Genomic DNA, 14,316 nt, shown 5'->3' on the forward strand with positions numbered 1-14,316 from the left:
TTTCTCCCCCTTCCTCCTCCTCCTCCTCCTCCCCGTTCCCCTCTCTTCCCCCTCCCCCCTCCTCTTTCACCCCCACCTCCTCCTTCTCTTCTTCCGCCTCCTCCCCCTCCTCCTCCTCCTCTTCTTCCTCTTCCTTATCCTCCTCCTCCTCCTCCTCCCTGTCCTCTTCCTCCTCTTCCTCCTCCTCCTCCTCCTCTTCCACCACCTGGACAAAAGTTAGGCTTTTCTATTCTTCTCCAGGAAGGAAAGAAATGACAGGCAGTGGCTCTTGTTCTCCACAAAGTAAGACAAAGCCTACAGCTTCTTCCAAAGCAACAGCTCCAGCTGGAGCAAGGGAAAGAACCCAGCATTGTCTGCAGTTCTTTGTGGGAAGCTTCTTTAAGTTGGAAAATTACCCTGCCTCCAGATTCTTTTTAAAAGAATTCTTTTGCATGGAAAAATCTGGAAACAGATCATGGTGATGGTTGATCACCAGGATTAACATAAGTGTCACTGAACTGAGCACGTGAAGAATGCTGAAATGGCCAATGTTCTTTACATCATTGGGCAGGACTATGCAAATAGGGCATGCATGACCCCCACTCCCAAAAAAGAATAAGCCACCTGGAAGGAAAGACCATGGGAAGAAGAGTCCTTCCCAGCAATCTGCGAGAGTGGAGGCTGAGAGGGGAGGCTCCAGGGACCGGCGGGGGGCCACGTCCTCCCATCCTACAGACACATCACCTTCCCATCTGAGAAAAGTGAGTTTGTTTGTTTTTAGAAGTATCCATAAAGACAAAGGAGAAGCTTGTCAATGAAGGGCCGCAATGAGATTTGTTTTTAAAAGATTATGATTTGCTATCACCATGGACCCTTCCATGCTGTTACTGAAGGAGTCTCAGTCCCACTTACAAGAAAACACGCAGAATGCAGAAATGATGATCTGATATGTCAGCCTCCACCACTCCCAATTTTAAAAACACACACACATGTACACATGTGCGTGTACACCAACCCCAGTCCCTGCCCTGCATCCCCCACCCCCACCCCAAGCAGGTGGCCTAACTCTGCTTTCAGGTGAGCCCATCACTGCAGGTCAGCACTTCTGGGGGTCGCCCTATAGCAGGGCATGGTTCGGGCAGTCAGAAAGGAGCAGTGTGCTCAATGACTGGGTGGTAATGGAGCACTGGGCTCAGTATGGAATAAAAGGCCTACAAAACCCTTTCTCCTTTCCATGTCTACAACGAGGGTGGTGGTTGTCAGGTGCTGTGGAGTCAGTTCTGTCCCATAGCAACCCTACGCACAACAGAGTGCAGCACTGCCCAGTCCTGTGCCCCTCACGGTTCTTCCTGTGCCTGAGCCCGCCCATGGATGCAGCCACGGTGTCGCTCCATCTCGTTGAGACGAGGCTTATACATATCCATGTTCAAAGGGTGAGGGGTACAGATCTCCAAATACGTCTTGCCCTCATAGCATCCCTGATTTGGGCAAAACTTGGAGGCAAACATTCGGGTGCCTGTAGCAAGGGAGACAGGTGCACTCAGAGAACTGTGTGGACAAACCCTCAGTCTGTCTGTCCTAAGAGAGGGCTGTTATTGCAGGAGTCGCTGCTTAGACGTAAACCATGCAATGAACACACACACGCCCCATAGACAGACACGCAAGCAGGACATCCCAGCCCCAAATACAAAGTCATCGATAACCAATTCACAAGAAAAGCGAGATTCCCTCCGTCTACATGTCCTCTCCACTGCAGAGGCAGAGCGTCAGGGAAAGAGGCCGTTGCTCAAGCCTACAGATCAAGGTACCTGTTCACGCCCTCCAGCTCGTCTTTCCTATTCATCATGGCCATGATGGCTTGTCGCAGCTCATCTAAGGAAGAAAGAAAAGGCAAAATTAGCCCCGGTCCACGTCCCCTCGCCTCTTCTCTGGTGTCTGGACAAATATGACCTGTCGAGGCACATCTCCCTTTGTCCTTCCAAAAGCCAGCCCTACACAGTCTTGCCCAAGGGAGCTGGAGGGCTCAATGGATCACTCTTCCATCAACCATACCAAACGGAAAGGCAAGCATGGAAGGACACGTCGTACACACCTTGGTAAATAAACTGGATATCGTGATGGAAAAAGCACACAGGCCATTTCTATGTGAGCCTCTGCTCCTGGACAATGCCTGTGTGAACAAGGACTCATTCCCACCAACTTAGCAGCAGGAGTGACACTTGACTCAAGATTAGCCACAAATACTCAAATGTGATAAGACCCCTGATTTTCCTACTGGTAGCCAGAGTTCGAGCCCAGGTGACAATCTGACAGTCTGACTTGTAAGAATTACCCTTCTGGACATCAAATCAGCAATGCTTTTGCCAGAGAAAACCCACCGCCCGCGTGCACTCTGCATGGACTGTAACTGCTGTCACTATGCTTGCACTGACACCACGGCCAGTGGCACTCGGTCAGATCTGCGGACCGTGGGCAATTCATGTTCTCCTGGAGTGCCTGTCTCCTTTTCCCCTAAAACTCTGTGAAGTGTGTTTCCCCTTTCAAAGGGGCTGGCAGAAGCTAGAGTTCACCTGCCAGCTCACACTGCCCAAGCATGTGTGCCCACGGAGCACCTGCTACAGGAGCCAACCTTCCCCCTGGTCTTTCCCCCGGCTGCATTCCTGGTGTCTGATGCTCAGCTGCTCCTGAAAGGCTGGTAGTTCACATCCACCTGGCGGTGCCCGGAGAGAAAGAGCTGGTGATCCTCGGAAGAGGCACAGCCATGGGAACCCTGGGTCTACACTGGCACACGTGGGGCATGAGTCAGAGGGGGAGGGCAGTGGCTTGCTGCGGTTTGCTAACTAGTCTGTTGGCTATTTTGTTTATACCCCCCCTCCACGTACACCGCCCCCTCAAGCACTCGGCACGAAGATGTTCGATAAACATGATTTAGATGCATGTGTGGATCAATACGGGGGGGGGGGGTGAGAGCCCTAGCATTTCAGGCTCACCTAACCAAACACACCAAACTCTTGGCCATAGAGCTGACTCCAACTCCTAGCTCTAGCCAGCGTTTCCAAGACCACCTCTTATGGGAGCAGACAGCCTCGCCTCACTCCAGCACAGTACCAAGTGTCAACCACCAGCCTTGCTGCCAACAGCCCAATGCTCAGCCCCTGATGGCACCAGGGCTCCTTAGGCCTAAGGGAAGGCCCGGACCTGAAAGTTCTTAAGGAAGGAAATGATAGACATGTCCCTCACAGGAAACAGAATCTGTGGGACTTTAAACTCTGAACTGACCAGGGACGCAAGCCCTAGCTCAGGACTCTGACCACTGCCCCAGCCTCTCTAACCCTCTCACCCAGTGAGGTGCCAGTCCAGGCCCCCTTCCGAGGTGAGGTGAGATGAGGCAAGTGATGCCCCATCAGACTCAGCCCCTTATGGAGCGCAGGAGACAACTCTGTGGACCTCATCACAATGCTAGAGTTACGATTTTGTGCTTCAACTAAAAGCACTGATAAACCGGGGGCGGGAGGGGGGGCACAGTAATTCATTTCCATGACACCTCCGCCATGGTGGGCACCAGGCTTCATACACCAGTGTAGATGGCAAAATGCTATCTCAGTGGCTCTTCCAGAGGCCTGCAGCAGGCGCCCAACAGAGACTCCGGCACTCCCAGGCCTGTCTGCAGCTGGCTCTCCTTGGGTGCTGGGAGAGGGAAGGCAGGCAAAGGAAGAGGCTCTTTAGAATCACCATCCAAGACTGGAAGACCCTGAAATCGTGCCTCTTCTCAGGGTGTCTCCTGAAGAGCGAGGGTCCCTGGTCAGTGAGGAGACTTGCGGGGGTCTTAGCAGAAGGACATCTGCAGGAATGGGGCACCAAGACAGTGCTGCATGGAGCACAGAGGGGCCATGCCTGAGGGTGGGGCGTCACAGGAACCATAAACTTGAGCTCCGCCATTCAGGGTTCCCTGAGCACAGTGACATCCTGGCCTGGCCTGGCCCCAAAGGTAGGGCAGCCTCCAGTTTAGCACACTGCCTGCCTAAGGCGTTCACAGCCTGCACGGAGCATGCCCCTTCCTTAAGATGAAAAGTCACCTGCCTCAATCCAATGACAGCAGCTCAACTACTTGGACGTGGTGGACAGGTGCCTCCAGCCCTTCATGACCCGGGGCCTGGCTGGTCACTGGGTTCAAGGAGCTTGGTTGATGGAAGTGGACCCCACAGACAGGTGTGTGATGAAGGTGTGTCCCCTTCATCTCTAAGAGTTCAGAGTTTCCCCATGGTGCGCTCAGTGCAGGTGTGCAGGGCTGGGTATCAACACAGGTAACACTGTCATACAGCACATGTGGCAGCACACCCAGGGCTCTGGGTGACATGAATGGTCACAGGAAGGTTGGAGGTGTGATTTGCTTGGAGGTGCCTCAGAAGAAAGGCCTAGTGATCACACACAGGGGTGCCATGAGGCAGAATTGACTTGATGGCACCTGGTTAGCTATACACCTACCCTTGACGTACCCTGCTTCAACTTTTAGAAACACAGCTACAAGGGCAGGAAAAGAGGTGGAGAGATTCCTATGGGATGTCAGCTAACTTCCAACCCTCTTTAGGGCCTAAAATTGCTGATATTTCCCCAGCAGGGCCAAGGCTGGAGAGGAACAAGACATGGTGTGGGGACAAGACCAGGTCAGATGGGGTTCCAGTAGCTTCCATCACAATGTCGGGGCAGGACCTGTGGAAAGCTGCCACAGCAGACTCCCCAGTAGGCAGATCAGAGCTCAAGCCAGGGCTTAGCCAGAGAGAGGCTGGCAAGCTTGGGTGGCTTCCCTCCTCGCTGAGACGCAGAGCATCCTTCATGAAGGCCTCAGACTGGCACATGTGCTGCAGCAACCCCAGGGAGCAGTCAAGGCGCTGACCATACTCTGGAATCAGGTTGCCAGGTTCAAATCCTGGCTCCACAGCTGGTTTTGGCAGGTTACCTACCCTCTCTGAGCATCTTCTTCCATCTCTCACAAAGGGGATCTTCAGAGAAGCGATTTCATAAAGGTTATGCATTAGCATCTGGGATCTTAAAGGCTTGAGATAAAGCGGCAATCTAGCTCAGATGCAACAAAGCCCACATGGAAGGAGCATACCAGCCTGGGTGATCACGAGGTGTCGAAGGGATCAGTTACCAGGTATCAAAGAACAAAATTTCATATCATTGTGTGCTCACCTCCCTGATACGATCGCTGAAGACAAATGGGTGCATAAGCAAATGTGGCGAAGAAAGCTGATGGTGCCCGGCTATCAAAAAATATAGCATATGGGGTCTTAAAGGCTTAAACAAGCGGCCATCTATCTCAGAAGCAACAAAACCCACGTGGAAGAAGCACACCAGCCTGTGCAATCATGAGGTGTCGAAGGGATCAGGTATCAGGCATCATCAGAACAAAAAATCTTATAGTGAATGAGGGTGGGGATTGTGGAGTGGAAACCCAAAGCCCATTTGTAGGCCACTGGACATCCCCTTACAGAAGGGTCTCGGGGAGGAGACAGCCAGTCAGAGTGCCATGTAGCAACGATAAAACATACAACTTTCCGCTAGTTCCTAAAAGCTTCCTTCTCCCCCACTATCATGATCCCAATTCTACCTTACAAATCTTGCTAGACCAGAGGATGTACACTGGTATAAACAGGAACTGGTAACACAGAGAATCCAGAGCAGATGATCCCTTCACAGTGGTATGAGTGGAGATACTGGGAGGATACAGGGAGGGTGGGTTGGAAAGGGGGAACCGATTACAAGGATCTACATGTGACCTCCTCCCTGGAGGAGGGACAACAGAAAAGTGGGTGAAGGGAGATGTCAGACAGGGCAAGATATGACAAAATAATAATTTATAAATTATCAAGGGTTCATGAGGGAGGGAGGAGAGAGGAGGAAGGGGGAAATGAGGAGCTGATGCCAGGGGCTTAAATGGAGAGAAAATGTTTTGAGAATGAGGAGGGTAATGAATGTACAAATGTGCTTGACACAATTGATGTATATATGGATTGTGATAAGAGTTGTATGAACATGAGTCTGCTGAGGTAGGCTTTAAAAAAAATGCATAGGGGGCATAGAGAAAAAGCTACTATATACAACATTCCTGGGGTGAGAACCAGGTAATATGGCAGGGACCAGATCAAATACAGGGATACACATGGTAAACAACAAAAAAGGAGGTGGGGAAAGGAAAACAAATAATAATAAAAAAGAAATGGGTAGCGGGGGCACAGGGCACTAACCCACCCAAAGGGAGGGTATTGTTTATATCTCAACAGGGTAAGAGGAACCAGACTTCAGCCCAGTGCTCCAAGATGTGAATGCAACATGCCGGTGTGGAGTAGGGAACCAGTGGAGAGGTCTGGGGGGCACTCCCCAATCCCAAATACTAAGTGGACACTGCCCCTCCCCCCAGAAGAATTTATTTCAAAAGATGGCATTGAATCTGCAGCTCCAGGAGAAGGGCATATCTGATCGGAGCACATGGGTGCTGATGAAGGGGGAGGAGAGAGTGGAGCACATCCTGGCCCACCAGGCCGTGAGGACGATGATCCCAATTAGAGCAGCCAGTTCACAGAGGGAACCACATGGCCATCCCCACTATGAGACATGACGCCCCTCACTGACCCATAGCCCTACAGGGGACAACACCAGAGACACAGTGTGGGAATTGCACTCGATTTGACCCCGCCACACCAAGGCAAAACACTAAGGGGGTGCAACAGAACAGCAAGGGAATGGAGCAGTAAGGTCCCCAGGGAATGCTAAAGGTGGACTTTGGGACCAGGGCATGGTGCCCTAACAGACTGGACTGGAAAACACTCTTAAAGGCTAACAAATGATCCTTGAACTAACTACAAGCTTTTCTTTCTTGCTGTTGTGTTTTGTTTTATTTGTCATTGGTTTGTTGTTGTTGTTTTGTTGTATATTGTTGCTTGGTTTTGCTCTGTCTTATTTTTGTGCATGTTATTATCTCTCCAGGTCTGTCTAAATAAGATAGGCTGGATGAACAATCTGAAGGAGAAAACAATGGGACCAACAGTTCCAGGGGGACATGGGAGAAGGGAAGGGTGGGGGGAAAGGTAGTAGTGGTGTTAACAAACCCAGAGATAAGGGAACAACAAGTGATCCAAATTGGTGGTGAGGAGGGTGTCAGAGGTCTGGTAGGGCATGATCAACGGTAATGTAACCAAGGGGAATTGCTGAAACCCTGGTGGGGACTGAGCATGATAGTGGGACAGGAGGAAAGTCAAGGTTAAATAGAGGAAAGAGCTGGGAGGCAAAGGGCATTTATAGAGTTCTAGCTAAAGATATGGACATATGAAAATATATTTATATATGAGGATGAGGAAATAGATCTATGTACATATATTTATAGGCTTAGTATTAAGGTAGCAGAAGGACATTGGGCCTCCATTCAAGTACTCCCTCAATGCAAGAATACTTTCTTCTATTAAATTGGCATTGTATGATACTCACCTTCCTGGCACAACTGCTGAAGACAAAGCAGGCGCATAAGCAAATGTGGTGAAGAAAGCTGATGGTGCCGAGCTATCAAAAGATATAGCATCTGGGGTCTTAAAGGCTTAAACAAGCGGCCATCTATCTCAGAAGCAACAAAGCCCATGTGGAAGAAGCACACCAGCCTGTGCGATCACGACGTGTCGAAGGGATCAGGTATCAGGCATCATCAGAACAAAAAATCTTATAGTGAATGAGGGTGGGGATTGTGGAGTGGAGACCCAAAGCCCATTTGTAGGCCACTAGGCATCCCCTTACAGAAGGGTCTCGGGGAGGAGACAGCCAGTCAGGGTGCCATGTAGCAACAATAAAACATACAACTTTCCTCTAGTTCCTAAATGCATGATCCCAATTCTACCTTATAAATCTTGCTAGACCAGAGGATGTACACTGGTACAAACAGGAACTGGTAACACAGAGAATCCAGGGCGGATGATACCTTCAGGACCAGTGGTGTGAGTGGCAATACTGGGAGGGTGGAGGGAGGGTGGGTTGTAAAGGGTGGACCGATTACAAGGATCTACATGTGGGACAACAGAAAAGTGGGTGAAGGGAGATGTCAGACAGGGCAAGATATGACAAAATAATAATTTATAAATTATCAAGGGTTTGTGAGGGAGGGAGGAGCGAGGAGGGAGGGGGAAAAATGAGGACCCAGTGCCAGGGGCTTAAGTGGAGAGCAAATGCTTTGAGAATGATGAGGGCAATGAATGTACAAATGTGCTTTATACAAATGATGTATTTATGGATTGTGAAAGGAGTTGTATGAGCCCCTTTTTAAAAATGATTAAAAAATAAGTAAATAAGTATTACCCACCCAAAGTTACCCAGTACAGAGTACAGTACATGTGCCCAGTACAGAGCAGCCACCCAAAGGATGGTGGTGCCCTCGGCAACTCGTCCTGCTCTGGCCAACAAAGTGGCAGTGAGCAGTCACCCCTGAACACAGGCTGGTAAAGCTGGTGCGTTGTCAAGAGCTATGGGCTTTAGCGAGTCTCAACCTTGGGAAATAAAAAGGGATGTTTGAAAGTGGTCTACTCTATGCCCTGAAGCAGCACAGGAGATAATAGAATCTTCTGAAACGTCAAACAAGATCACAGTGGCGTTGGGGGAAATCAGCCCAGCCAGAGATCTGTCACTTCAAGAAGGCTGAGAAACTGGCTTCGCTCTGGGCTTCTCAGGCCAGCAGACTTGGGGGGCCCAGCTACTGCCACCAGACTCTGCCGTAGAGAACCCCCGATCCCATGGGGGAGCCCAGAGGGGAAGCTAGTAGGAAGCCCTTCTGGCTGAAAGCAGCCACAGGTTGCCTGCACTGCCCTCCACGTACAGCCATCCAGCTGGCCCCCGTGCAGGTGACCGCAGACAGAACTGTGCCTGGCCCTGCACCATCTTCATGGGCATGGTGTGCGAGTGCAGGGAGCGCCCATCATGCCAGTCCATCTCACTGAGGCTCTCCCTCATCTTCACAGACCTTCTGCTTTACCAAGGAGTCCCGAGTGGCAGGCAGGTATGAACTAGGCTGGTAACTGCAATTTCGGAGGCTTGACGCCACCAGCGGTCCCACGAGGAGTCCATCTGCTCCCAGACAGGTGGGCGGCCTCGGAGCTCACAAGGCCGGTTCCATCCGGCTGCTCTGACTTAGAGTCAACTCAACAGCTGTGAGGTCTTGTTAAAAGTTCTCACAGAGAACTGATCCTGTATCTGTGGACCCTCCACAGATGTCACGGCTGCATTTAAATGATAGATCCCATCTTAACTCTAGGCAGACACCGACACCTCACCTCCCAGTGCCTTCAGCCAGGAAAGTGCAGCAGGCACTGCCCACCTCGGGCCTCATAGAAGAGCCCAAGTGGAAACAGGGCTTACATGGTGCTACCCCTATCATGCCTCCCCACCTTGTATTGTTCACACTTCGAGTCAGGGCTGGGTGAGTGCTCTGGGCTGAGGTACAGGCTGGCCTAACACACGGGCCAACCAGTGGGGCTCCAGCATCAGCAGAAGGGTAACAGCAGGTGAACAGCTGCTGCCTCAGACGTTTTGGGGGTGTCCTCTCTTATGGGGGTACATCCTCTTCCCAAGATGGCAGCCTCTGCCTTATCTCCTTGGGCTGCCTTTATAGGGTTCACAGCTGCAATTTCCTGTCCCACTGACAGCCTGTACCCACCCCTACCTCATAAACTGCATCTCCTTCCTACCTTCACTGGCCCCCTTCAACTGTCCCCCATTCACTGGTCCCCCTTCACTGCCCCCTTCAGTTGTGCCCCTTCACTGTTCCCCATTCACTGGTCCCCCTTCACTGGCCCCCTTTCACTGGTGCTCACCCAGGTCTTCAGGAATAGTCTCCATTCTTATGACCGCTGAAGCGCCATCCATGATTTCTCCTAAACTCCAACTGATAGACCATGTGGACAAAGGCCTCCCCTGGTGGAGGACCCCCACTTCCCTCTCCCCAGCTCAGTCTCCATCCATCCCAGCTCGCCCGTAGCCTCCCAAGCCTCATGTCCCAGGGCCTGGAGGACCCAGCAGGCCTACTGACTCCAGGCACCCTTCACGTGACAGCTAAGGATGGTTCCCTGTGACTTCCTGGACCCCTGAGGTGGAAGGAGTCCCTGAGACCACTGCCTCGAGTTACTCTTCACACCACGAATGGAAACTATTTCTGAAGCTGCCTTTAGTCTAACTAACAATTTAATTCAACAAAATAAAGGTTGTTTTGCTCTTTTTGAAAACTACCTAGGTGAGACCACATAGACGGGCTCCGTCCATGGAGACATGAGGTGGCTCACAGTGGGAAGGGTGGGCCAGCCACTGGTCATCATGGCCAAAGGCAGGAATGGACGTAGGTTTTGTCTATTTTCACGGAAAACCAAAGCAAACAACCCTGTTGGAGAGCCAGCTCCTTGCCAAGGTGGGAGAGGAGAGGTCGTGGCCCAAGGGAAGAGTGGAACACCCTCCCGGGACACTCCCTTGCCGGACTCCATGCCCTCTGTTCCCAACTTAAGTGACTTCTGCGTCTTCACAGCCCAGCCACAGGATAGAGACCGCCCTTCTTCCCCGGGGCTTCCAGCACGCCTTTGTCCCTGGGGTCACAAGTGCTCGCCTTGGGCCTGGCCACCAAAGCCTCAGTCCCACTGGGGAGGCCCTTGGGATGGAGCAGTGTCCCGTTCATCTTAGCTGCCACGTGGCCCAGCACAGCACCTGGCCTGCAGGCCGCACGTGAGACTTTCTGAATGAATCAATTAATTAACAAAGAAGCAAATGCCTGCCTGCCACCGGCTGCCACCCCTGGATCCTCCTCTCCAGGAACTGGGGAGCACGGGCTGGGCTGGGCAGACACATCAACTGCGGCTAATAATAAGCTCAAGGCCTCTCACCCGGGAACGTTAACCACAGGGCTCATGGCTGCGATTTCCGGCCCCACTGACAGCCTTTCAAGGGACTCGGGCTCAAAGTGAGCCATTTCCAAGATGTGTCTCGGACCGGATCTGCATGGGGGCATGGGGGCAGGAACAACGGCTCACAGGCCATGGGCCTGACTTGAAGCCAGCCGCCTGCCAAGTCCTCATCCTCACGCTCAGCTCTGACCTCCATCGCCTTTGCCTCGCCCTAGGCTGGGCTGTGACCTCCAGGAGCCCAGACCTGAGCCCACCAGCAGAGCTAGGCCTGCCCTGCCCCCACCCCAAGGACCCAGCCATCCACCCATTCACACAGATGGTCAAAGCACCTGGAGGAGGGGTGGGGGATAGTGAAACATAGATATATTGATCTTCCATTTCCTCTTCACCATTTAAAGAGGTGGTACGGGAAAGCAATGACCAGATGTGGCCCAAACTGCTAAACAGCACTTTCTGCAGGCCAACTACCCCTTTGATACTCCCAAAGAGAGGCTGAGCGGCCCTGAGGCCCAGACAAGGCATGCAGGCCCAGGGGCTTCATGGGTCTCCCCGCCACCAAGACACCACGTTGGTTCCCATGTGTGGCATGGAGCAATTTCCCTCCTTCCACCGCTCTCCTTTCTTCTTTTGGAAAAACCCCACAATCCGATTAACTTCTGGTCCTGCCCAGGTTTGACTCTATTGTTTCTCCACAACCTGGAGGAAGGGAGAGAACTTCTGCTCAGGACCTCAGGGGAACCGCTTGGGAAACAGGACAGTCACAGAGCCAGAGTGGAGACACCCTGCAGTCATGCTGGCTCAGTAAAGCTCAGAGTCTGCATGCCCTTGTCCATCGCGGTAGCTTTGGGGTTCTCTCTCCCGGGCACACTCCCACACCCCATTCGCTCACACACACGCACACACACTGTACTTTGCAGATGAATCGTTGTACCTTACAATCCTTAGGACAGGCATCCCACAAGGGAAGGTAGTGAATGGTGAATGGAGCGGAGTCACAGTCACACAAGGACAGTGGAGAAGAGGGAGCGCACCCACCTCAGGCCGCAGCCCCCACGGGTCCACTGTCCCTCAGAGGATGCAGACCCAGGCAGCTACCAGCTCTGCTTTGTCACAACAATGTTCACACTTGCCTGATTTTTCCAGGGAGGTGGCTACCCCTCTTAGCCCGCAGAGCACTAGCATGGGAGCCTAGCCCTAGAGGCGCAGGTCCTGCTGGTCAGCCAGCAGCACACAGGTATGCACCGCCTTTAAAATGCACTCTGCCATTGACATGGAGAATGACAGTGTGGACACATGAAAGGGGCTCTGACCAAGCTGGGTCTTCACACACACTGCCAGAGAGAAGAGCCTGGGCACCCAGGGCACCCCCAATGCCCCTCACAGTGACCCCTGCCAAACAGACCCCACAGCCATCAAGTCGATTCCAACCCTATGGCGGGTGTCTGAGGCTATAACTCTACAGGAGCAGTCAGCCTCATCTTCAACCTTAGGGTTGGTGGCCCAACGCTGAATCTGCTGTAACACGGGACTCTTTGTGTATGCCTCAGGAATGCTAAAATGATTGAATCAGATACCCCGGCCTTGCTCCATTCAGAAAGGACTGGAAATCAGATTTGTATTTTGGAATATCGCGGATCCCCACCTCTGATGTGGGAGCCACCTGACCACTGTCCATGTCTCTCTTCCCAGACAGGCTTCTGGTGGTGACAGAGTTGGCTGCACTTTTCCACGTCATGTTATCATTTCATATCAAGGAGTCAAAAGGGATTCTCTATAAATTTATCCCCTCAGAGTAAAAACAACACAGAGAGGCTTTGCAAGAGAGCTGTCAGAACTGAACACAGAAGCCTCTTAAAAGGTGGCTGCGTGCTGTGGCCAAAGTGGACCGTGGGAAGGAAGAAGTACTTATCTGGCCAGAAGGAGAGGGAAGAAGGTAGAATGCTTTGAAGTTACTATTTCTCACCTTGGAAAACATTTCAGAACTTTGAGTAATGGATTATCGATGCCCCTCCAGCATTATTTCACCATGTTCGCTCAAACAGGTTTTCAAAAATTACACCGTGGACACAGTTAAAAAAGCTGCTTTTCACCTCAGGTCTGAGAGGACTTTCCTGGGAGCGTGTCTTCTGAAAGGGTGGAGAAAGTAGTGGGTAGGACACCACTCATTCACCAGACACCAAGCCTGCCCTGCTCCCTCGTTTGGGAAGGAACGGCCTCTGTGGGATGCACCAGGAACCAGTGACAGACGTGTTGGGAAAGAGGAGATGAGGGTGCACAAGTGAGCTAGATGGTGCCAGACAAAGGTGAGGAAAGGATAAGCAGGGCCTACCTGCTCTTCATGAGCCCTGGCGGCGAAATGGATTACATGTTGGGCTGGTAGCCGCAAGGTCAGCAGTTCAAAACCACCAGTCACTCCAGGGGATAAAGATAAGGCTTTCTACTCCTATCAAGAGTCGTAGCCTCCGAAACCCAGGGCGGCAGTTCTTCGCTGTTCTATAGGGCCACTCTGAGTCAGAATCGACTCTCAACCACGCCTACTCCTCACCGGACAATGGTAAGGTGCCCCAAGAAAGCCGCGCAGGTATTCCCTGGGGCTCTTTCACAGAACTAGTCTACTGCTTCACCGCAGAATTCTGCTGAACACACAACCCAAACCCACAGCCATCAGACTGATTACAACGCACAGCAACCTGATACAGAGTTTCCAAGACTGTCAACCTTAACGGGAGCAATCTCATCTTCATCTAAGAATCAGTTTCTCGGTTTGAACCACCAATCTTGAACTCAAAGTCCTCAAAAACAATACAAGGTCATGTCTGATTCACTTTGGCTTCCCTGTTGCCATGAGGGTAAGATAGACCTTCACCCTCCTCTATCTACTCTGACGCAAACCTTTCCTCCCATGATACTCCCCTTCTATGCTGGGTTTGATAACCCACTGCCCTGACCAGACAGCTCACAGATAATACTCATGATTCAGGGATTTACTGGGGGAGTTATAACAGGTACAGAAAACATTAAAGAAACAGTCACTGGTGCATAGAAATACAGTTCCTCAGCCAGCAGCCAACTCTCTCTCTCTCTGTTCCTCAGCCTCTCAGCCACGTGGTCCCTTGGCCTCTGCCTCCGGGGGTCAGGAAACCAGCCCACTGCGCTGTCTCACAGTCTCACAGTCTCAGCGCCGCTCCTCTGTTCTGTCTCGTGGTCTCCTTGCCTCAGCCTCGGGTCTTGGCCTGGCCTGGACCCTTTGCTCTGCCCCATGGTCTCCATGCCACAGCCTCTAGTGCCTGTGGTCTTAGCCTCTGCCGCTTTAAAGATCTCAAATGTGCCCACAGGCAGCTCTTCTTCCTTGATGCTGCGAGTCCTGTGTTTCTGACACAGCTCTTAAATGCAGAAGAACAGCTTTCAGAGAGGG

General features: G+C 51.9%; 1 protein-coding gene across 1 annotated transcript in view; it reads right to left on the bottom strand.

The window, feature by feature from the left end:
• SNX29 (sorting nexin 29) overlaps nucleotides 1-14,316 on the bottom strand; it is a 499,345-nt gene that overhangs the window by 378,265 nt on the left and 106,764 nt on the right. Inside the window, exon 12 of the mRNA XM_075564274.1 lies at nucleotides 1,788-1,851. Coding sequence (XP_075420389.1) covers nucleotides 1,788-1,851 — 64 coding nt within the window. The remainder of the gene's footprint in view (nucleotides 1-1,787; nucleotides 1,852-14,316) is intronic.

The sequence above is a fragment of the Tenrec ecaudatus genome, chromosome 12 (assembly GCF_050624435.1).
Source record: "Tenrec ecaudatus isolate mTenEca1 chromosome 12, mTenEca1.hap1, whole genome shotgun sequence".
Lineage (NCBI taxonomy): Eukaryota > Metazoa > Chordata > Mammalia > Afrosoricida > Tenrecidae > Tenrec > Tenrec ecaudatus.